A 20,891-nucleotide genomic window follows, 5' to 3' on the forward strand; every position below is an offset into this window, starting at 1 on the left:
GTTCTGTAGAAACCAATACTTACGTGCTATCTCAGCTCTGTACTTGAAGTAAAAATTTAACTTACGAAGAACAGCTTATGTTATTAAAGATTTTTTTCATTCATGGCACTTCCAGATGAAAAACCAGTTTCTTCTTTCGAAACCTTACCTAGTATTCAGAGTTAACAGGAAAATGAGAGGACAGTGACATCTGCTTCACCCTTTACAATCTAGGATGAGAGACAAATCAGTCCAGAAGGCTTAGGTGAAAGCCAAACGAACAATATCACTAGATACACTTGAGATGCACGTACTTATTACAGTGAGTTGTGCACAGGCAAGTGTATGCTGAAGAACTGCAGTTACCATAATGGCTTGGTTTTCCCCTTGACAAGATGAGTCACTGTAGTGTGATTGTCTGACCCAGATCCAGACGTTACAGGTAGGAGAATTCCACCTTAGACTTTGAAACGTAACTGAAGCATTAGAGCAAGAGCTGAGTGTGAGAAGGGAAGATATCAGGCTCATGTGGGCAACTTGAGATTCTGCTGAGAAAACCAGTTGTGTTTTAATTTCTTGGCTTTAAAGATAAGATATTCAGTTGATACTGATACAATCAAGGATTGCTTTTACTGTCTGCCAGAGAACTGGTGAAATTAAGTAGTGCTTATTAAGAACAAACTTGTTTGTGAATCAGTCTTGTTTTTTCTAATATTTATGTACATTGTGCAACATGTATAAACTACTTGAAATCTTCACTTGCACCTGTCGTACTTGTTGTGTGATTGTTTATTATCTGCTTTCTTCAGAGAATGGAAGAGTTATGGGCTTCTACTTATTGACCAGTAGTTGGAAACTTATCCTCCAGTTCTCTCTCTTGAGTATTACCAAGTTGGTTATACTTCAAAAAAGAAAGTAAAATGATGAAGCGTTACTGTTGCTGAAAGTGGTGAATGGATTTTCTTCAGCTGACCTTGCTTTGTAGCTGAACCGAGTGGAATTATTTTTTTGTAACTCCTCCCTCCTTTTTTACATCAATGTGAGCAACAGCAAAACTTGCTCACCTATTCATTCGGTTTTCCAGAGCTTTGTTTTCAAGGCTGCTGTTTGACTCAAGTCATAAAGGGTGTTTTTTAGATACCAGGAATTTGACAGAGATTTTGAACCTTTCCTACCTCTTACTTAATGTAGGGTCTGTGCCACTTATGTTGCAAGGGCAGGGAAAGGTAGCCTAGTCAGTAGGGCAGGGGGCTGCATATGCAGCTTTGCCATTAACTTGCTGTGAGGTGAAATGAGGCTCGTGGTCTGCTTGTACCTCTGCCTTCCCTTCCCACCCTGCTTTATATGTGTTACGTGTCTCAATACGCAGTGCTGGGAGCCTGGGCTGGGGGTTATGGTGCTACAACTGCTGTGCAGTTTCAGTGGGGTTTGTGGCTGCCACTTTGATGTGAATAGTGGTATTGTATAAATAGGCTGTGATCTAAGATTAGAGTTGCTTATAATCACTGAAGTAGGCTGTGTTAGAGCCGTAATATCCCAACTGATATAGCTGACAAGTCCACGCGTGTTAGCAACACGACGTACTGCTGTAGATCCACATTGGTATACAGTACTATAAATATAGTAATAAAGTATGATGCTCACAGCTCCAAGGAGAAACAAATTTGCAATCCCGATATAAGCCATGTTTTAAAATGTCTTTTCCCTCCTTCATAAGGCTTTGGCAGCTCGACTACGTCTGGGTTTAACTTCAGCAATCCTGGCATCACAGCATCAGCTGGCTTGACGTTCGGGGTGTCTAATCCTGCATCTGCAGGCTTTGGGACAGGAGGGCAACTTCTTCAGCTGAAGAAACCTCCAGCTGGAAACAAGCGAGGGAAGAGATAGGCACCTCTCTTAGGGAAGTGGAAGTGAATCAACTTTGTTCATCTGAGAAGTCTATTTTTCTAGATTGATGCATTGATTAAATTGCATCCCGTGAGATTTATAAAAAATAAAAATAAAAAAAAAGTTGCTACTTTTCCCTAGTCTGAAACACAAAATGAATCATACTGAACAGCTATTTTCTTGTGAATATAAACCTGTTTATGTATTTTTATTTTTGGCCCTAGTTTTAGAAATGTTCTATACTGCATTATTAAAGATTCTTGTAAAACCATCTATTTAAACTAATGTTAGTAGCAGAATATTTTTTGTTAATAAGCTTTATACCATATGAATATATGCATATTTGTTTTTTGTACAGAAAGTATATTCTAGTACAAATACTAGAGTTCATATCTTCTGTTCCTGGATATGGCCTTTAAATCTACTTCAGGGTGTTTCTGTGTATATGGATGTAAATATATACAGTACAGTGCACACACCAGTGTGTATGTGTATGTATAAAATAAAACCAGATGTGCAAACCTTTCCCCACAGACAGGTCTCCTTTACTTTGTGTTCTGTTTGTCCACGTTGCTCTGTGGTTCCACATCTTGATGTTCTATGGATTTCAAACGGGGGGTCCCAGGCTGTGTCGTCATTGCTGCTTGTGTTTTGTTGCTTAAGACCAGCTGAGGTAAAACGTTTACTATCTCATGAAGTTCTGTATGCGGTGTTCAGTGGATGCAGTGTGTGAAGTTGTTTATTTTAGCCACTTCTCAACCAGTTCTTAAAGAAGAAGCCGGGATCTTGACTCAGACATTTCCTAGGTAATGTTCCCAAACTGATTTTTCTTCAGCTGCACGGCAGGACGTTGTGGGGTTTCAGGGTTCCACAAGGTCTGCTTGCAGGCAGAGCTGTCAACCTGCGTGAGCTCTTCCTAGCAGCTGGAGGGGGGGTGGATTTTACCATTGTAGCCATGATTGGAATTAACTGTTACAAATCAGAGCTGATTCACTAGCTGCTTCTAGTCAGTGCTATTAGCACAAACACCAGAGCAGGTGTATATCTGCTTTCAATATGAGCTGTAGTACAGTAAGTTGCTGCTGAAGAATTGAGAAAAATGATGTAATTTGAAGGTTAAACTACTGCAACAGTAGAGTATAAATCTTGTGTATTACATCATAGCTGCTTGTGCTGTATTTCCAATTCAGTGTGTGCTACAAACATCTGGAAAGCATCTTAAAGAGGTACGTACTGCCTAGTGTGAGTGGAAATGTGAATATGGGACTTTGGATTCGAGTGTTGCTTTCTGTATACAAGATGCATCAAATGAATATTCACTGTTTTCACAAAAGCACCTTTTTTCTACAGCAGTTAAAGTGCATAAGGGTGTTTTGGTTTTTTTCCCAAGCATCGAGTTATTTCAGTTATGGAAGTGTTATTACCATTTAGTATGTTTTGGAAGTGATGTCTGTGGTGGTTGCTTTTGGACAGATGTTTATCACTTGATCTGGCAGAATTCAGAGAAACTGAGCACAGAGCTCCTGGCTTTTGTACACTTGTATGTTATTGCATCTCTGCGAGCGCTCCCTTAGGAATCCAGTGTGTGTTTTTCACGTTTGGGAAAACAAAGCTTAAAGTTTGTTCTGACTTAACCTTTTTTAAAACATACGTTGGGCTGCAGTCAAAACCACAATGTTTTTATTCTTTTGTTATTGCTTTTTAATAATGTTAAACCACTGGACTTGTAATGTATTAATTTGTGAAGCCAATTCAAAGTATGTACTCCTTGTCCATATGTGCAACTTACCATTGTGCAAACAATAAAACAAATGCTGTGATCCTTGTAATACATATTTGCCTATTTGAAAGGTCATTTCCTGTTGTCTTCCTATGTTATGTGAAACAAACAAAACTATAATCAGCTAATATGTAGAATTCTATGGTTTTTTTTCTTGCTGAAGTTTTAGGGCCTCAATCCCTGGAGTGAGAGGGAGGGCTGGGCTGGGAGGAATGGTGTTTTTTGTCTGGAGTCTCCACACTGAGCTATATGAAGCTGGGCCATGCTGTAACACAGTACTAGGTAGGTTTTTTTAATCAGTTCTAAAGCTGCCTGAGCCTCCTGTGTATCTGTATTTTGTTCTGTTTCTCTTCGTGTTAAGGCAGCCCGTATCTCCTTAATTCTAGCCCAGGTGGAGAAGTGATTACATAATGCAATAATTGCATGCTGTAGTACAAACTAAAATGGTTGAAGTTGGATTTGAAATAATTACCTTCCCAGCATGTTTCTTTGAATTGAGCCATGACTTTCATGGTTCAGCACTGCATGTGTTGTTTCAAATAGTTTTTCAAAGTAAAGCTGTGCAATACAATTATAGTGCAGAACACAAATACATTTGAGGGATGACAGTTTCCTACAAGGCATGTTAAGCTGACCTGTGCTTACACACAGTGGAATGAAATCAAGTCTGCAGTTGGCTCTTTCAAGAGGGGAAGATTGCAGTGGGATGGATGTGGGATGTGATTCTCTTTAAGACCTTGTACAGTTGTGGTGTAAAGGATTTATGTGGCCTCTTCTACCAGAAGGACCTTGGGTTTTCCATTATTCTCACTGCAATATCCGTAAGAGGAGATGTGACAGAGTTAAGCCTCAGTTTGCTTGCATTGTAAACCTCTTCCTGGCCCATCATCTCAAAACCTGCGCACCCGTATTTGCTTGTGTTCCTGACAAGCTGACTGTGCTGCCTGCCATGCACATTTACTGTTTTCTTTTTGCTTGGGTGGGAGGAGGTTGAAATGGAGGAGCTGGGAAGGATTCGTGCATCTTCTCACCACAGGCCTCTGAAATCCAGATCCTGGCACACCTCTTCCACCTACGTGTTCTTAACAGGACTATATGTTGAACTCTAGACTTAGTGGCCTTTTCATCTTTGATGTAAGTGATTATTCTGTGGGGTTTTTTCCCCTCCCATTCTTTACCTGTTAATAGAAGTAATTCAGGGTCTGTTATGTCATCTGTTACGTGTTGATGGTGCTGGTACCTGGAATGCCTCAGCAGAGGGTAAACAAGCAGTAATGTGTAGGGTTTCATGAGAAATTAGGAGTAATCATATAGGAAAATGCATCTGTGCTGTAACGTGCAAATATATCATGCACTATAAAAGTTTGTTTTCTGAAAACTCTTATTCAGGTATATAATGGGGATGGGGGGGGGGGGGGGGGGGAAGGGCAGTAAGTGGATTTCTAGCATTAAATTATACATTTTGACTGCTGGGATTGTGCTGGCTGGCTGTTGCTATCTTCCTTGCCCAGTACCTTGTGAGTGCATGGTGACTGCCTGCAGGCATTGCTAGCTCTGCATACTGAGCAGTAGGGCTGCACAACCTGTGTACAACCCAGGCTGGGCTTGGGAAGGCGGTGAGGCGGAGTGCTGCCATGGCCCAGTGCCTCCCACCTACCTGGATGGGTTTGTTGCTGGGAAGGGGTGGGAGATGGAGGGGTGCAGAGTGTGAGGTTTTCTGCTGTCAGTGGGATGGCAGATTTCAGTTCACATCAGGATCACTTCTGAGCTCAAGGCCGAGTGCTTGCATGCTGATATTTTGTGCTCCTAAATCAACTGAGCCTGCAAAGCACATTCTTGTATTGCTTACAGTAGGTAGAAATGGATGACTGTAGCAGTTCAGTTTTCTAGGTAGGAAGAAAACAACCCAAAGGGTTTCCTGTTGGGATTCCAAAAGCACTGTTAGAATGCTGCTTTCACCAGGTGGCAGGAGACAACCACTTTCATACAGCCCCTACAAGGCTCTCAAAGGCACAGTTGTGCAGCCTCACCTTTTTTTGCAGGTCACTCACATTTTCTTGCACCTTTCTCTAAGGTGGTAAGGTTCTTGTTCCTCTGCACCAGCATTTGAGCAATCCCTGAGACTGACTTGGCTGTGTTGCTGTGAGGTTTGTTATTCAATGCTTACTTACTCAGCATCAGGAATCTCATCTTCATGATCCTGTGCTGCAGTTGTGGAGCGCTGCAGTGAGGAGGTGAGTATGCCAGGTGTTGCTTTAGCCTTCACAACTTCTTTCAGAGAACAGCATGCTCCTTCCTTCCCTAACTTTGTATAAGTAAGGCAATTCCAGCTTACTCTGAGCTGCTTAAGTTTAGAAGCTTCTGCAAAATTAGGTATAGAACTGATAGCAGGTCAGCTCTGCTGAACTCATGCATGGAGGACTTGGGAAGCATGTGCCTGTCCCAGCAGGTCAACAGCTGAACAGACATGAGGTGTTTTTTCTGGTTTGTTCCACTGAGCTCTCAAACTGATCAATTTTCCCTCTTCTTTTCAATGCAGGTTTCAATGTACAGTGCATACTTGGGCAGCCCAAGGACAGAACCATTATGAAATGTCATGCGGTTGTCTCCAAAATCCTGTTCTGATCAGACGCTATCTGCCTCCTGGGCAAGAAGTGCCTTGTTGGCTCTGTGTCCTTAACGTGCTGTGTTGCAGAACCACTGGGTGCTTTTGGGCTGACTGTCCCAGCCACAACAGTGAGCCAGGATGATGAGGTTTTCATTGGGCACAAGGGTGTGCTCATAGTAAAAGGAAAAGCCTTGATAAATACTCAAAATTCAGTAGTGCTTTATCTGGTGTAAGCTCTTGGGGGGGTGGAAAAAGTGGCAAAAAGCTTTTTAGACTTGCAGTTGGATGAAACCTTGGGTAGAGAAAATATGAACTGTAAACATTACTGAGCTACAACTCAGTAGTCTATTAGCTCCTTAGTTAGGTAGCTAAATAGCTCCTCCAAACTGGACATCAAAAATCTCTAATGCTGTTAACACTGATAGTGTTTCCTAGCTGTCAGGGCCACCCTTATTTCATCTGGCCACTACAGAAATTGGTGGCAACTTACTGCCACTAACAGTGCACTGCTTAACGTCACAGCTTACTGCCCAAACCCTGGGAACAGCCCTGTAGGAGCAGGTGGGTGCTGGCATGCCTCATACTGCCAAGGCACGAGTCAGCCCATCCCTGCCTGGGCTGCTGGCTGAGCTCATACAGCTCAGACCATGAGCGTAGAACTCTGTAAGTCAGGTTTTATCTGCACTTTTGATGCTAAGTAAAATAGCAGTGCTGCAAGCAAATATAGCCTTTAACTAGAGATGTAAGCAATATGCTAACATCTCCTAATCCGAAATACACTTTTATGCATTTTTAATTTTCTGCTCATTTGCACTAATAATATAAAACCCAAACCCACACATTAAGCCAAGAGGAAGAACACTTTTTTTCTTGCCTAGCACATGTGAATCTCACCGTGCAGGCGGTGAGCTGGGCCACACCTGTGTGGCAGTGCTGATTCCACAGCACAGTGCCTGTGGGCGCAAAGCTGCTGGCTGCCACTGCATCACGAGGTGAGCAACAGTCAGATCTCAGTTTTGAGACTGTTTTCTCTGCCTTCACTTGACTGAAAATGCTCCTGTTTCATGCTCTGGTTGGCACAAAGCAGTGTGAGTAGGGGAAGCTTCTGGGTTTTTCTTTCAACTGAAGTAAGTTGATGACAATGCTGCCCTGCCTGTTTGCTTTGTGTGGCTGGGAGGGAGCAGGCTGGGAAAGGTTGGTGTAGTCGTAGAGTCATAGAATAGCTTGGGTTGGAAAGGACCTTACAGCCCGACCAACTTGAACCCTGGGCAGGGCTGCCGCCCACCAGCCCAGGTTGTCCAAGGACCTACCCAGCTTGGCCTTGAACATCTCTGGGGTTGGGGTATCCTCAGCTTCTCTGCGCAACCAAGGCCCTAAGAAGCAATTCTTTCCTTCTTTTTATCTGGGGCTGCATAACTAGGTGTATTCTCTGTTTGCTGGTACCTGGGTTTGCTGGGCCTATGGTGTGCGGAGGTCCAGGGTGGGTAAACCACAGAATCACAGAATTGTAGGGGTTGGAAGGGACCTCCAGATGCCCATAGCGGTGTGACACGGACTGACTGCTGTCAAGCTGCTCACCTGCCCCAAGTGCCTCAGCTGCATGGGTGCTGGCTTTGGTGTCATGGTGGGGCTGCAGCTGCCTCCTGCCCTTGGCTCACACAACTGTGCCTTTGGCTGTGAGGTGGTGGGTGGAGGTTTCAGTGTTACTGGTGCTGCTGTGGGGCTGTTGTTGCTCAGGGCCTGGTGATGGAGCTTCACGTCACCACAGCCCGGGCTGCTCCTACTGTCATGACTCTCTAGTGAGGTTTTCCTTGGCTCCACTTGTTCTAATTATTTCTCAGGAACTGAGAGCCAGTAAAAGAAAGTCTTTCTCTCAAGAATACACGTGTATTTTAAAACACAGATATTAAATACGTTCCCTGAGCAGGAATAAAAAATAAAAACGTCCACGCCATGCAAGCAGTACCCCAGTCAGAGCAGCAGCTGGGCTGTGGCCCTGCTCAGGGCGCACGGTGTCGTTGCGCGGCTCTACGGCAGCGGCTCCCGGGGCTCCGTTCCCGCCGCTGTCACACGGGGGCAGCACGGCCACGCCGCGGCGAGCTGTGCCTGCGTGCCGCTGGGTTGGCAGCTCGGAGCTCAGCCGCGAACTCATCCTCTGCCCGTGCAGCTCGGCAGGGCGCGCGGACGCGTGCAGGAGGCGGCTATGAATGCAAGGAATCCGCCTTGAAGCGGATTCGCAGTGCCACACGGCACGAGTGGAGCGAGCTCTGGGCTCGCGGTGCCGGGTCGGGGCACAGCGGGGCTCCTTCGCTGGGGGAGCCGGGAGGGACCGCCGGGACGGCCGAGCTCCGTGCTGCGCTGGGGTGGACACACGGGCGCCTGTCCGATACCAGTGCGGGTATTGTCATCGTGAGAATCAAGTGCAGCCCCAACTCAAACCGGGCGGTGCCGGCAGCGGCGCTCCGCGGATCGGGCAGCGCCCCGGGCTGTTGCTGAGGAGCCGCCTGCGCCTCGGAGGGTGCCGGCCTCTGCGGAGGGGAAGGCAAACTTTGCCGATACTTCGGCGCCGCCAGGAACGCCCAGCTCGCCTTCCCCGCTCGCTTCAGGTAGTCGGGAAGCACCAACGCGCGCCCGCCACGGCTGCGCCCACCCCCTCCCGCTGCCGCCGCCGCCGCCCCTCCGAGCTCCGCCGCCCGCACCGCGCCACGCAGGTGCCGCCCCGCTCCCGCCGGGGCCGAGGGGCCGGGCCGGGGCCGCGCCGTCGGGGCGGGGGCCGGGGGCCGGACCGCTGTGAGCGCATGCGCGGGGGTGGCGGCCGCCGCTATAAGGGCGGGGCGCGGCGCCCCCCACCCAGCGACGAGCCCGGACGGGGCGCACGGAGGTGGGCGGCTCGCGGCGTCCCCGGGCCCATGGCGGCCGCGGGCCGGGCCGTGGCGGCGGGCGGGGCGTAGTGCCGCGTAGTGCGGAGCAGCGCTGCCGCCCGGCTCCGCACCCCGGCGGGCGAGGCCCGGACATGCGGCGGCGGGAGCCTCCGGGGGGCGGGCGGCGCTGCCCCGGCGCGGGCGGGCTCTGACCCGGCGCCATGTGGGGCGGGCGCTGCTCGCTGCTGCTGGCCGCGCTGGGCTGGCTGCTGCCGGCGGGAGCGGCGGGCAGCGGCGAATACTGCCACGGCTGGCTGGACGGGCAGGGCGGCTGGCGGGACGGCTTCCAGTGCCCCGAGCGCTTCGACGGCGGCGACGCCACCATCTGCTGCGGCAGCTGCGCGCTGCGCTACTGCTGCTCCAGCGCCGAGGCGCGCCTCGACCAGGGCGGTTGCGACAACGACCGGCGGCAGGGCGGCGGCGAGCAGGGCCGGCCCCGCGACGGGCCCGACGGGGCGGCAGGTGAGGGCCGGGCGGGGCGGTGCCGCGCTTTCCTCGGGCGGGCGCTCCGTTCGCCCCCGGTCGGCTGTCCGCCGGTGCTCGGAACGCGCGGAGGGACGGCGCTTCCCGCGTCCCGAGCGCGTGCGGCGCTGCCGCCGCTCTCCGTTGCTGCAGCCCGGTTGTAAACGGAAGGGAAAACCGAGCGGACCTCGCGGTGGGGGATAGGCAGCGTGACGCCTCCGGGGGGTTCGGGCCCGTTTAGCCCCGCTGCGGGCGGCTGCTGGTACGACGGAATGTCAAGAATCAGCTCGAGTCTTCTGTCGCTACTCTAAATCTGCCATCGCGCCAACAACGCAGCGATGTTGTGAGCGGGGCAGGGTCGGGGCGGCTTCGCTGTCGGAGGAGTTGTGAGCGGCGCGGCACAGCAAGTGCGGGCACCTGCCGGGAGCCGAGTGCCGCGTGTCATTGCGGGCGTCGTGCCCTGCGAGCCTGGCGTGTTCGGTGGTGTTGGAGAAATGGGGAAGCCTTTGGGTTGCTACCGGCTCAGCACAGCCTTTGCAGCACCGCTCGATGTGCAGAGCTTCGCTCACCCTCCGGGTCCGGCCCTGAGTCTGTGCACTCTTAGGGCTGCTCGGGAGGAGCTGGGAGGGTTTTGGTGGTGACGCGAAACCCAGGCTCATTGAGAGCGCTGGGGAGTGCTGGAGGGAGGATGCGTCCCCGGTTACTCCTAGTCCTTTGCAGAGATACAGGGCTGTGTGTTGCCACTGCTGTCCTGTGTTCCCATTGCACCCCATGTGGCGGCAAAACACCAAACCCTGCGCAGAGCCAGGGCTGATGTGTGGGGCACCGATGGCCACCCCGGCATCCTGGGGCATCACTCTGGTCTCCTGCTGGGTGTTCCTGGTTGGAGACACCTCCTGAATGTTGGGCTGTAGCCCAGAGGCGGTTTGGCAGTGGGCAGAGGGGGCCGTCTTGCTCGCATCCCCATTGCCCACCTTCTCCTTGCTGTTGCAGTGCCCATCTACGTGCCATTCCTCATTGTCGGCTCCGTCTTCGTCGCCTTCATCATCCTGGGCTCGCTGGTTGCTGCCTGCTGCTGCCGCTGCCTGCGGCCCAAGCAGGAGCCCCAGCAGAGCCACGCTCCTGCCGGCTCCCGCCTGATGGAGACCATCCCCATGATCGCCAGCACAGGCACATCACGCGGCTCCTCCTCGCGCCAGTCCAGCACTGCCGCCAGCTCCAGCTCCAGCGCCAATTCGGGGGCCCGCGCCCCCCCGACCCGCTCGCAGACCAACTGCTGCCTTCCCGAGGGCACCATGAACAATGTCTACGTCAACATGCCCACCAATTTCTCGGTGCTCAACTGCCAGCAGGCCACCCAAATCGTGCCACACCAGGGCCAGTTCCTGCACCCACCTTACGTGGGCTACGCTGTCCCGCACGACGCGGTGCCGCTCGCCCCTGTGCCCCAGTTCCTGGATGGGCTGCAGGGCGGCTACCGGCAGATCCAGTCTCCGTACCCACATGCCAGCGGAGAGCAGAAGATGTACCCGGCGGTCACCGTGTAGCTGCCTGCCACGGTGCGTTTGTAATTTCCAAACTGAGCAGAGGAGAAATACTTCTTTGGAACGCGGCTTCCTGAACAGCGCTTGTAAATAATTTGGGAAGGCTCATGCATGTCAGGCAGTGTTTATAAACCATTTATTCTCGTCGAGGTCCGTTGCCAGAACTGTAGGATGATACCGCTGAATTAACGTTTCCAGATACGCTTTCATTCCTGTGCATGATTTACAGTGGCAAAGGATTATGCTGGAAATGCATATGCATTTCAGATCACTGTGCTTGTGAGATAATGCCGCAGCCATTAAGTGCCCTTCAGGTGTGACATGGTCAGAAGTATTTGCCTAATTAGTTTGCGGAAGAGCTTTGTTACACAGAACAGAGCGCAATGCTCACAAAGCCTTTCTCCTCTCCTCATCCTGTCTCCTAGTGACATTTCCCACTGCTTCACAGACAGTGACAGAGCTGGGCAGAGCAGCCATCATGTGCTTGGTTCCTGGTTCCAGCTGCTGTGGCCTTGTGGGGTGCACTGCCATGTGGTGTTTGGTCCTGTGAGAGCAGCTTCCCCGGTATTTATGTAGGAATTACTTTATGTAGCAGCGCACCAATTGCTCAGCTCCTACTTGCAGTGCACTTGAGACCCTTCTTGGTTTGATGTTGCCTCCAGGCTGACAACCAGTAGTGGTTGGCACAAGCTTGCTTTTTCTGCATGAACTTCTACTATGAGCAGGGTGTGAGGTGCCTGCTCCTCCTGCCACCAGCACTGCTTTCAGGACAGCGGCTGCCCTCAGAGCTGACCTCATGCCTCAGCTTCCATGCGCCTCTGTCAGCCTCACACCCCCAGACACCGACCCATCAGGCTGGTGACAGAACCCTCTCTGTGGCTGCAGGCCCTTCCAGCAGCTGCCAGTTCAGCATCCCCAGCAGTGGCACCAAGTGCTGCAACTGTGTGGGAAGGGCGAAACCCAAAGCGAGCAGTCGTGACAAGCAGAGCAGAACCAGCAGAGGGTTCCTTGGCTGATATCGCATCCGTACATAGCAATAACCGGACGCTGATATTACATGTCTCTCTTCAAACCACGTGGATGCGTGGAAGCGTCGCCAAATGTGACAGCTTGCCTGTAAACATGCTGCATACACACACAGTTGTCTGCAGAAGGGAGAAATGTTTGTGACCACGGAGGGTGAAGGTGAATGGGTGACCTGTAGCAGCTCTGCTGGCCCTGGCTGTGCTCTCCCCAGGCTGTGAGCTCCCAGAAGCACGGCACTGACCCCCACTGTGCTGGGACCGGCGGCCTTGTGGGGTGGTTGGCATCCTGTGCCGGGGTGCCTGCTGTGACCCGTGGCATTCAGGTGACTCTTTGTATATTGTTTACTTGTTTAAAAAGAAAAGAATAAGTTAAATTTAAATCTGTAGAAATAATTTACAGCGGAAGGAAAAGCGACCTGCGTTGTAATAAGAGGAAGTTTGTGAGATGTGCTGGTTTTTTTTAATGTCATGTATAATAATGTAAAACCAATGTTAACGTTTGATATAGCTTTTAAATTTCTGAAAGGGCACTTGGTTTAAAGTGTTTCTTACAAATGAAGAAAAAAGCCCCCTTTGTTTCTTAATAAATACTTTATGGTGTGACTTTTCCTTTTGTTTGCTTTGTCAGTCATTTTTCTGTTCAGTCAGTGCCTCACTTGCCCCTTTCTGTCATGGCCTGTCCCACCCCATCAAAGCCAAGGCTGTGCTGTCGGACAGTTTTTGGAAGCGGCAGCAGCGCTGCCCTCGAGGTGCTGCAAGGCCGAGTGGTGGAGGCAGGAGTAGGAAACAGGGGCCTTGTGGTGGTGCAGGTGTACCCCAAGCAGGAAAGCAAGAGAAGACAAACTCAACAGGCTGTTGGGTGCTGTAACGAATGGGTGTTTGCTGTGCAGGAGCCTCTGTCTTTCCCCCATTTCTTATTTTTTCCCCTGCACCTCCACGCTCAGCCCTCCTGACTGCTGTGTGCTTGTAGGCCTTGCTAGCTTTAATCCTGTTACTCAGCTTAGTCTTCCCAGACTGCCCTGAACAATTCCTCCTGTTTGTCCTGCTGTTTACACCTCTTAAATCTGTTCTCACTTCCTTGCAGTGCTTTTTCAGTGCTTCTTTTTGAATACCTTGCTACTGATTTCAGGCTCTTTTCTCAGCAGTGGTCAGGAAATGGTGGTGCCAGCTGGGGGTGTTAGTGGTGGGTAGCAGAGCATGTGCTGCTGCACTGTCACTGCCTCACCCTGTGGGACACATCCTCTGTGCTGGAGCAGGTCTGGCCCCGAGTGCTGTGTGTGCCCAAGCCCAGTGCCATGGGCAGAAGGAACTAGCTGCTGTGAGAACAACTGCTGAATGTGTTCCTGAATCCGCTGTAGAGCTGCACCCCTTTGGGCCTGGAGGCTGGCAGTGGGCTCGTGGCATCCAGAGCCACTGTGCTGCACCGGGGCAGCCCAGCACCACCAACAGCCAGCAGGATGCCAGCAACCCCTACAGCCGCTGCCAGGCGCTTCCACGTGTACTGATGTGGAGCTCGGTGCTATCAGTGTCTGGTGCTTGAATTTGGAATCTGATCCCCCATGAGAGCAAGCAAGATTTCAGGTCCCGGATCAGCACGTGAACTTCAGCACCTTCCTTCCACAACATCTTGTTTGCTGCTCACTCCTGGTTTTGCTGGAGCTCTCCTTTCCCCTCCACATTTTCTGTTCTCCCAATTCTTTTCCTCCCACTGAAGCTGTTATTAAATATTATTCCCTGCGTGTATTCCCTTGTATTTTTCCAAGCTGAAGCTCGTTTTATTGTTTCCTGCTTGTATTATTTCTTGCCTCTCTGTAGGTCCCTTTGTATTATTTTTCTGTCTTCAGCCGGGTTTGCAGCATTTCTCTGCATCCCACACGCAGGCAGCAGTGTGCAGAGACGTGGGGCAGTTAGGTAGCAGCAGCACAGCTTCGTTGGGAGGTGAGCCCATTTCCCACCAAAGATGATGCCTGCCCTGTTTTCCAAGTAGTGTTTGCAGGGAGGAAAGCTCCTGGCAGGCAAATGCGTGGCACACAGCTTGCTCAGAGCACACTGCTGGGGATCTCGGTGCTCCATCATCTTCATTAGGCAACTAATGGGGGGCTCTCAAGGGTGTGACATGGACCACAGCTTTCAGAGTGTTTATTTCTGCTCCCAGATGGAAAGCTTTGGTAAACTATTTCATTTTTTTAATAGTGCTCAGTCTGGGTGATTATTCTGTTCCCGGCGGGGGAGCGATGATGCCATTCTGTACCCGATTGTATCTGCTGCTCAGTATGGAGATGCCCTTTCTTCTTCATGTTTGACTTGTCAGTAACACATGAGGAAATCCGAAAGTTGAAGACAAACCCCTGTCTGCTACTGCAGAGTCCTTTCATGTACTCAGTAGACATCTGATAGCAAAAGCATAATTCAAGTGTCCAAGAAAGAGTGGTAATGGCATCCCTTCTGAACATGATAACCCTTTGCTTTCAGAGAAGCAAACCCTTATTTGCCTTTTCAGTCCTTCAGAAAACCTCCAGTAAGACTGAGAACGATGATACATTAAGCTGGAAAATGTTGATTATTCAAAAAGGATGGATGAGCTGCTTTCCATCAGGCCGGCCTCATGGTTAGTGCTGCAGCACATCAGGGCACAGCCCCATCTGGTTTGTAGGTGAACTTGTAAAGAGTATGAAGGAGTAGGAGAAACAAAAGGAGTAGGACTCGGTCCTGTTGAGCCCCGACAAGGTGGCATCCCATCGGTGCGCTGTACTAACAACAGCCAAACCAAGAGCCTTCTCTTCTTCCCCAGGCATCGAGCCATGTCAGCCACAAGCCACATGCAGGAGGCCTGCAGAGATGGATGGGCTGTGCTCCTGTGCACCAGGGACAGGTCGGGCATGGGATGTCCCCCTGTGGTGAGCATCCCTCATGTCACACAACCTGTGCTATGATTTATTACCCCACAGGTAAATATTGGCTTATGCAGCTGCTGCCTCCCTCAGTGTTTGAGAAAAAGAATCCCGGTGCCTTCGCACACCGACAGTCTGTGCATTGCTGCGAGTGTCCCGTTGTGGGGAAAATGTGATTCCCAGTTCTGCAGTGCAAATTGAATGCCATGGCTGTGCTTGGTGCACCATCACACCCAGAGGTTTGCTTTAAAAGCAGACCCAGGGGCTTGGTTTAAAGGCAGACTTGCTTCCTGCTGTGTGCAGGGAGATACGAAGAGTCGTTATGAACTGGGGCTTAATTGAATTCATGTTTACAGTGTAGGTATGTGCACTCGAGTTCTGATGCCAGGCTTCACATTGATATGAAGGCTGTAGGATCACAATACATATGTCTAATTTTTTTTTGCCAGGGAGAAATCCCACATTGTTGTGCTTTGGACACAGTTCTTTCTTCAGCGGGCAACATGGGGCAGGGAAGGAAGGAGCCCAACCAGTGTGGTGATAAATCCAGTGCATCAGACAACCCAGTCCTGCCCAGCATCCCCCTTCTCCCAGTCTCCTTTCCCCCCAGGCGCTGGTGCTGGTTTCCAGCACAAATCACCAACCCACGGCATCTGTCAGGGCCAGCAAATGAGTGCTGTTGGCTGTGACAGCTGTGCTGAGGCTTCGCCATCAGGCGACATCAGACACGAGTCGTGTGAGCGCTGCCATGCACATCACCCCAGGATTTGGCATCCTGAAAGCTCATAGTGTCAGGGTAGGGTGTCAGCAGCACTCACTTCTGTGTCTATGTACCTCAGCAAGCCCAGTCCTCACTGCCCCACAGATATGATCTTGGTGGGGCAGCACCCGATACCATGGCAATACAGCAAGAGGTCAGGACTGCCTCTTCCACTGTCACCCACCATGAATCGGAGCTGACACAGCATGAAAACACAGCATACACCTACCCAGTGCTGCCAGAACCTTCCCACCTCACGCTGCCCAGCAGCCCCTTCCTCACCCTGGATGCCTGAGGCTGGCATACAGTGATGCTCCCATGTCTTGCTTCCCTGTAGAGCAGGAAGCAGCAGAAAACCCTCTGCTCCTGCCACGTTTCTCGGGACTCACCGCTCCATCAACACTGGTGGAGCTGAGGGGCTCAGGGCTGCCCCTGGGGTAGGGCAGTGCTTGGTGGCTGGGTGCTGCCACAAGCTTGCACAAAAGGATTATGTTTCTGAAATCGTCCCGCTTAACATTCCTCAACCGGACCTTTCTCAGTTACGCTTTTATTTTTCAATGCTCCCGTTTCAGACTCGAGCATTAATCTCAGGGTTTAGGGCCTTTGATTCTGTTTTGGTCTGGTATGAGGCACCGAGGAAGCCGGCGACAGCCTCAGCAGCTGCTCCTGCAATTGTGTGCTGGGGGATGTGAGCAGCGGGCGCTCGTCTGTCACGCTGCTGGGGGTGCGGAGGGGAAATTCACTCACATCTCTAATAAGGGGTGTAAGAAGCAATTCATTTCGTTTAGCAATTCCAAGTGTTATCTCAGTTCTAGCACACTACAGAGGACAGCGCAGGGAACCTTCTCCCACAGCCAGGTGAATACAGCTTTATTCAGGTCTATCACGAGTCTGTCGTTGGTGTGCTCACCTGGCAGAGTGAGGGCTCCCTGCACTCGGTGCCAGGCTGTGGCACAGGGGACACATTAGGAAAGGAGATGCAGATACCAGGGCTTCTGGGATAAAAGCCCTTGGAAATGTGCTCAAGCAGTGACTTGTAAAGCAAAACGGGGAAACTTGGCTTACAACCCTTCTTTGTTTCCTAAATTTAAAAAATCCAGAAGTAATTTGTTGGTTGAAACGAGTCTCTCTAGGCTCTTAAAAATGGCTCAGTCAGCAGTGCGACAATCTGTAAGGAAAAAACCATCAAGTTACAGCACCCTAAAGAGGAACAGTTTTAGCCAGACTACATATAAATATGCATTTTATTCCTGCGGAAATCTATTTAACGCCAATATCTAATAGTGTCTGGACAAAGAGATCCCTTTGCTAAGGCCCACGCACTTTTACTTTCTATGGGGATCGTGCAATTCTCACTCTCTGAGGTCACCAGAACTCTACTGGGCTGACAGTTCACACACAGCAGTCACCTGGTACCGCTGCTGGCTGGACAAGCTCTGCCCACGCTGGGTGCTGGTGAGGTGTGGAGCTGAGTGGGTCAGGAGAGCCCTTGTGTGAGGACGTGGGCTGAGAGTCCTGCTCGAGGAAAGAGAGCGCGAGAGGCTCTTGTCCGAGTGAGGAGTGGAGGACCGCTGGCAGGGCTGGGAGCTGTGTTCCTCCGCCTGCCCCGGACCTTGGGGTGCTCTGGGGAAGGACTGCTCAGGATGCTCTGGGGAACAACAGTACCGATGTTCCCGTGTCACTGGCTTGGTGCGCCACCAGGCCGTCCTCTCCCATCACCCTGGAGCGCGCAGGTTCCGTGGTAAATATCCTCCTGCAAACTGAGCTATGGGAAAAAGAGCAGCGGAGAGTCCAAGGCTTCATTTTACTCAGCTGTGTTTGTGTGACTTAGATGTAAAAAAAAAATCTCCCAGGCTCATTATAGTGAAGCCATGGTGAGATCACACACAGCAGTTGTAGGAGAGAAGCCTGCCCACCTACTTTACAGGAATAGATGGCTCTCCACCTTCAGACAGCATTCAAACACCAGGCACACGCCACGAGCCCACCAGCACTGCTCTTATCCAGACACTCTCATGTCCATGGCACTAACAGAGGTGTCACCGTACCCAGAAGGTAATAAAAACCCAAACTGACCCTGACAGCAGCTTTGCAGGCAAAATGTCCAACGCATTCAATTCTGAGCTCTCGCTGCAAAACTTGTGGGGTGGATAAAACAAGCAAGCCTCAGTCTGTGGAGTTGCTTTAATAAAAGGTTTATTTGAAATATTTTTGTGCAGACATACAACAGTCAACAATTCTGTTCAAAGCTACAAATTTGCTAAGTTTTCAGAACCTTCTAAAAATACAAGTAAATGACCTTCATTTGTATTCAGTCTGGGAGGGAAACAAACCCCACTGTAATGCGATGCTGCGCTGAAACGACCAGAGGACATTAATAGAAGGTGAAAATGGGAAGGCTTCTGCAGGAAAACCCACACAGCACCCAGCTCCCTCTGCTCTGCTGGGAGCCAATTAAGCGTTCCCCCACAGCACTACTGTGTGCTGCATACCCAGATTAAAACCTCTCCATCTGTAACAATATTTAAGCAATTTGAGCACAGATATGACAGACAAGTGGGCACATGACTCAGCTCACTGATGAAAAATATGTCGGTAAGGATCCTGTCACTCAGACTGCTGAATGTGTGACCTCCCGGACCGATGGCTGCGCTTTGGGGCAGGTTTTCCCACACAGAGCTACAGGGCTCGGCCCCTCACTGCTGGGGATCAGCCCAGGCCCTGCTCAAGGAGAGCTGGGACCTGCTTAGGGCTGCTTTCAGTCTGCGTGCTGCTGGTGGTAAGAGCAGTGTGTCTGCACTCACCTCCTAAACCAAAATATCAACCAGAAGGGCAAAGCGAAGCACATACAGCAGCTGTTCAACTCCATATTTTCTAAGAAACCCAGCAGATGTTTTGAAGGGGATTAATTTATGCCAAGACATCTGGAACATCTTCTCGGGGAAGCCACCCAGTAAGGTGGCCAGAACCTAAAACAATCACGTCTTTCTCTTGATGTTGGCTTTCTCTGCCTCAGCTCCACCACTCGCTAATTACAGGGGTGCTGACCTCACAGTTATGCACAGTGACACTTCGGCAATATTTTGGCTTTCCTTCATTGTTAGGCTTTGCATGACTGCCCCGAGCTGGGGGCTCCCCTGCACCAAATTTGTCCTTTACCCACTTTACATTTCACTTCAGCATCCATAGAGATGCTGAGATGCTGCGAGAGAAACTCTGCAGATTTCAAGCAGCTTGTCTCACCATCACACATAAAGGAAGGTTGCAGAAGATGTTTACCTTCTGTCCACACCACAAATGAGTAAGACGTAAATTGGCATGAAACTGCTCTCAGCCTTCAAGTGAAAAGACCGGCCTTCCTGACCAACAGGCCCCCTCCGCCTGCCCACGGCACAGGAACCAGCCCAGGACACCACTGACAAGTTCCACCCGAGAAATCTGCTCCCTGGACAACCAAAGCCAACCAGCGTTCACTCCCTGCGTGTCCCTGGGGCAGACAACAGCCAGCAAGCAATCCTGTGAGCTGTCCCACCAACCAACCACTGGCGCCTACACTGGGCAGCAGAGGCTGCTGGCAGCAATGTGTTCCCTTTCTCCAAGCTCAGGACTCAGCTTTGCGCCAGAGAGACGCTTCAGGAGATGAGAGCACTGCCGTGTGCCTACTCCCAGCCAGGAGCCCAAGGAAGAAGCTTTATCATGGCTCTTCAGGGATGGCCGCTCCCCTGCGAGCAGACACAGTGGTCCCTGCCCAGCCATTTCCCCCCCAGCTCCCTCATGCTTCCTGACCACCCGCCCCAGAGCAGATGGCAGGCCAGGTAACGCTCAGATCATCTGGGCTGTCTGCAGGTCACTGAGAAGCGATCGCCTTTGGGATGCACCTTTGTGGCCAAGCAGCACATGGCACTCGCTAGTTTTCATTTGCAAACCAGGCGCAAAGCCTCCATTCATCTTACTGCCAGGTGAAAGTGTGGTAAGTTATCCTTTGTGCCCATACATGGCTTGCCTTTGTCATGTATCGCACAGACAGGTCCTGCTGTCCCCTCCAGGCACAGCAGTAGTGCTTACATGTAACAGCTGTTCAGCTGTGAGTGTGAGCACAGACTGGTGCAGCCACGCCAGGAGGCTGAGCACTGTAAAAAGCTGAGCTGCAGCACAGACCCCGGCAGAGTTGAGTGCAATGGTCCGTCCTGGAAGGGCTGGAGGATTCTTAGGCAGCCTGAGCCCAGTGGTGTGGAGACTGAGCATGTGGGCAGTGCCACATTTCAGAAGCAGACTGCTGACCGAACGCAGCAGGTACAGCACAGAACCGGCCAATTTCTCCTCCAATCCACTATGGCTGGAAAGACTTGTTGTGTTTTCTATCATCATTGTGTCCTGCTCAGCAGTAGGCTCAGTGAGAGGCCAGGAGTGTGCCCTGCAAACTGACGGAAGTTTAAGGCATTGAATGCGATGAGCTGAAACTAAGATAAAATACCCTCCATGCCGTTAAACCAGGGATTTAGCTGACAAGTGCAGTGTGCTGCTGAGGGTGAGCACCTGCTCAAGGGCTGCTCCACTTCAAACCTAAGCTGTGAGGCATAATAGCAGTATTGTCCCCAGAGTAGTTACAAACAAAATTAAGTCATTATTTAATGACTTAAACCATGGGAGAATGTCAATTGGGCATTACTGCACTGATGACTGGAGGCGATGCAAAACTACAGATGTGGTGCTTTAGCCCCAGAGGACAAAAGCTGTGGGACAGGAGTGGCAGGGGAACCGTGTGCCTCTCCCAGGGCCTTGGGGCTGCCCACAGACAGCCCAGCTGCACCCAGCGTGCCCCTGGCCACCTCAGTCCCCACATTTCACTTATTCTGGTCCACCCAAGCATTCCTTTCTTTATTTATGAGCATCGATTGTCTTCCAGCTAACACACTCAAGTACACGCTGCAAAAATCACACAGGCTTAGGAACAGAGGTGTTCCACACAGCATCTGCTGTGTGCTGCTGGTGGGGCAGGCTGAGCCTGCACACTTCTGGCACACATGGACAAGC

The 20,891-nt window shown here is 50.9% G+C and overlaps 3 protein-coding genes across 6 annotated transcripts in view; all 3 read left to right on the plus strand.

The window, feature by feature from the left end:
- Positions 1–3,699, plus strand: part of NUP58 (nucleoporin 58) — a 36,771-nt gene extending 33,072 nt beyond the window's left edge. For all 4 annotated transcript variants that reach the window (XM_052671198.1, XM_052671200.1, XM_052671199.1 and 1 more), the window contains one exon: positions 1,697–3,699. In XM_052671198.1, the coding sequence (XP_052527158.1) occupies positions 1,697–1,866 (170 nt within the window). In that variant the 3' untranslated portion in view covers positions 1,867–3,699. The remainder of the gene's footprint in view (positions 1–1,696) is intronic.
- The window catches only part of TNFRSF19 (TNF receptor superfamily member 19), a 501,102-nt gene extending 484,193 nt beyond the window's left edge, over positions 1–16,909 (plus strand). Inside the window, exon 10 of the mRNA XM_052671203.1 lies at positions 16,900–16,909. The gene's annotated coding sequence lies outside the window, so the exon portion shown is untranslated. The remainder of the gene's footprint in view (positions 1–16,899) is intronic.
- Positions 9,280–12,815, plus strand: SHISA2 (shisa family member 2). The gene is made up of 2 exons (XM_052671209.1): positions 9,280–9,637; positions 10,631–12,815. The coding sequence occupies exons 1-2, from the start codon at positions 9,337–9,339 to the stop codon at positions 11,182–11,184; spliced, it is 855 nt and encodes a 284-aa protein (XP_052527169.1). The 5' UTR covers positions 9,280–9,336; the 3' UTR covers positions 11,185–12,815.
- Positions 16,910–20,891: the final 3,982 nt, after the last annotated feature.

This window comes from Tympanuchus pallidicinctus, unplaced genomic scaffold (assembly GCF_026119805.1).
Source record: "Tympanuchus pallidicinctus isolate F22 unplaced genomic scaffold, pur_lepc_1.0 scaffold11, whole genome shotgun sequence".
In the NCBI taxonomy this organism is placed as follows: Eukaryota; Metazoa; Chordata; class Aves; order Galliformes; family Phasianidae; genus Tympanuchus; species Tympanuchus pallidicinctus.

Coding starts and splice junctions, on each gene's coding strand:
- SHISA2 (XM_052671209.1), top strand. CDS start 9,337: ATGTGGGGCGGGCGCTGCTCGCTGCTGCTGGCCGCGCTGGGCTGGCTG. Junction 9,638..10,630: donor CGGGCCCGACGGGGCGGCAG/GTGAGGGCCGGG, acceptor TTGCTGTTGCAG/TGCCCATCTACGTGCCATTC.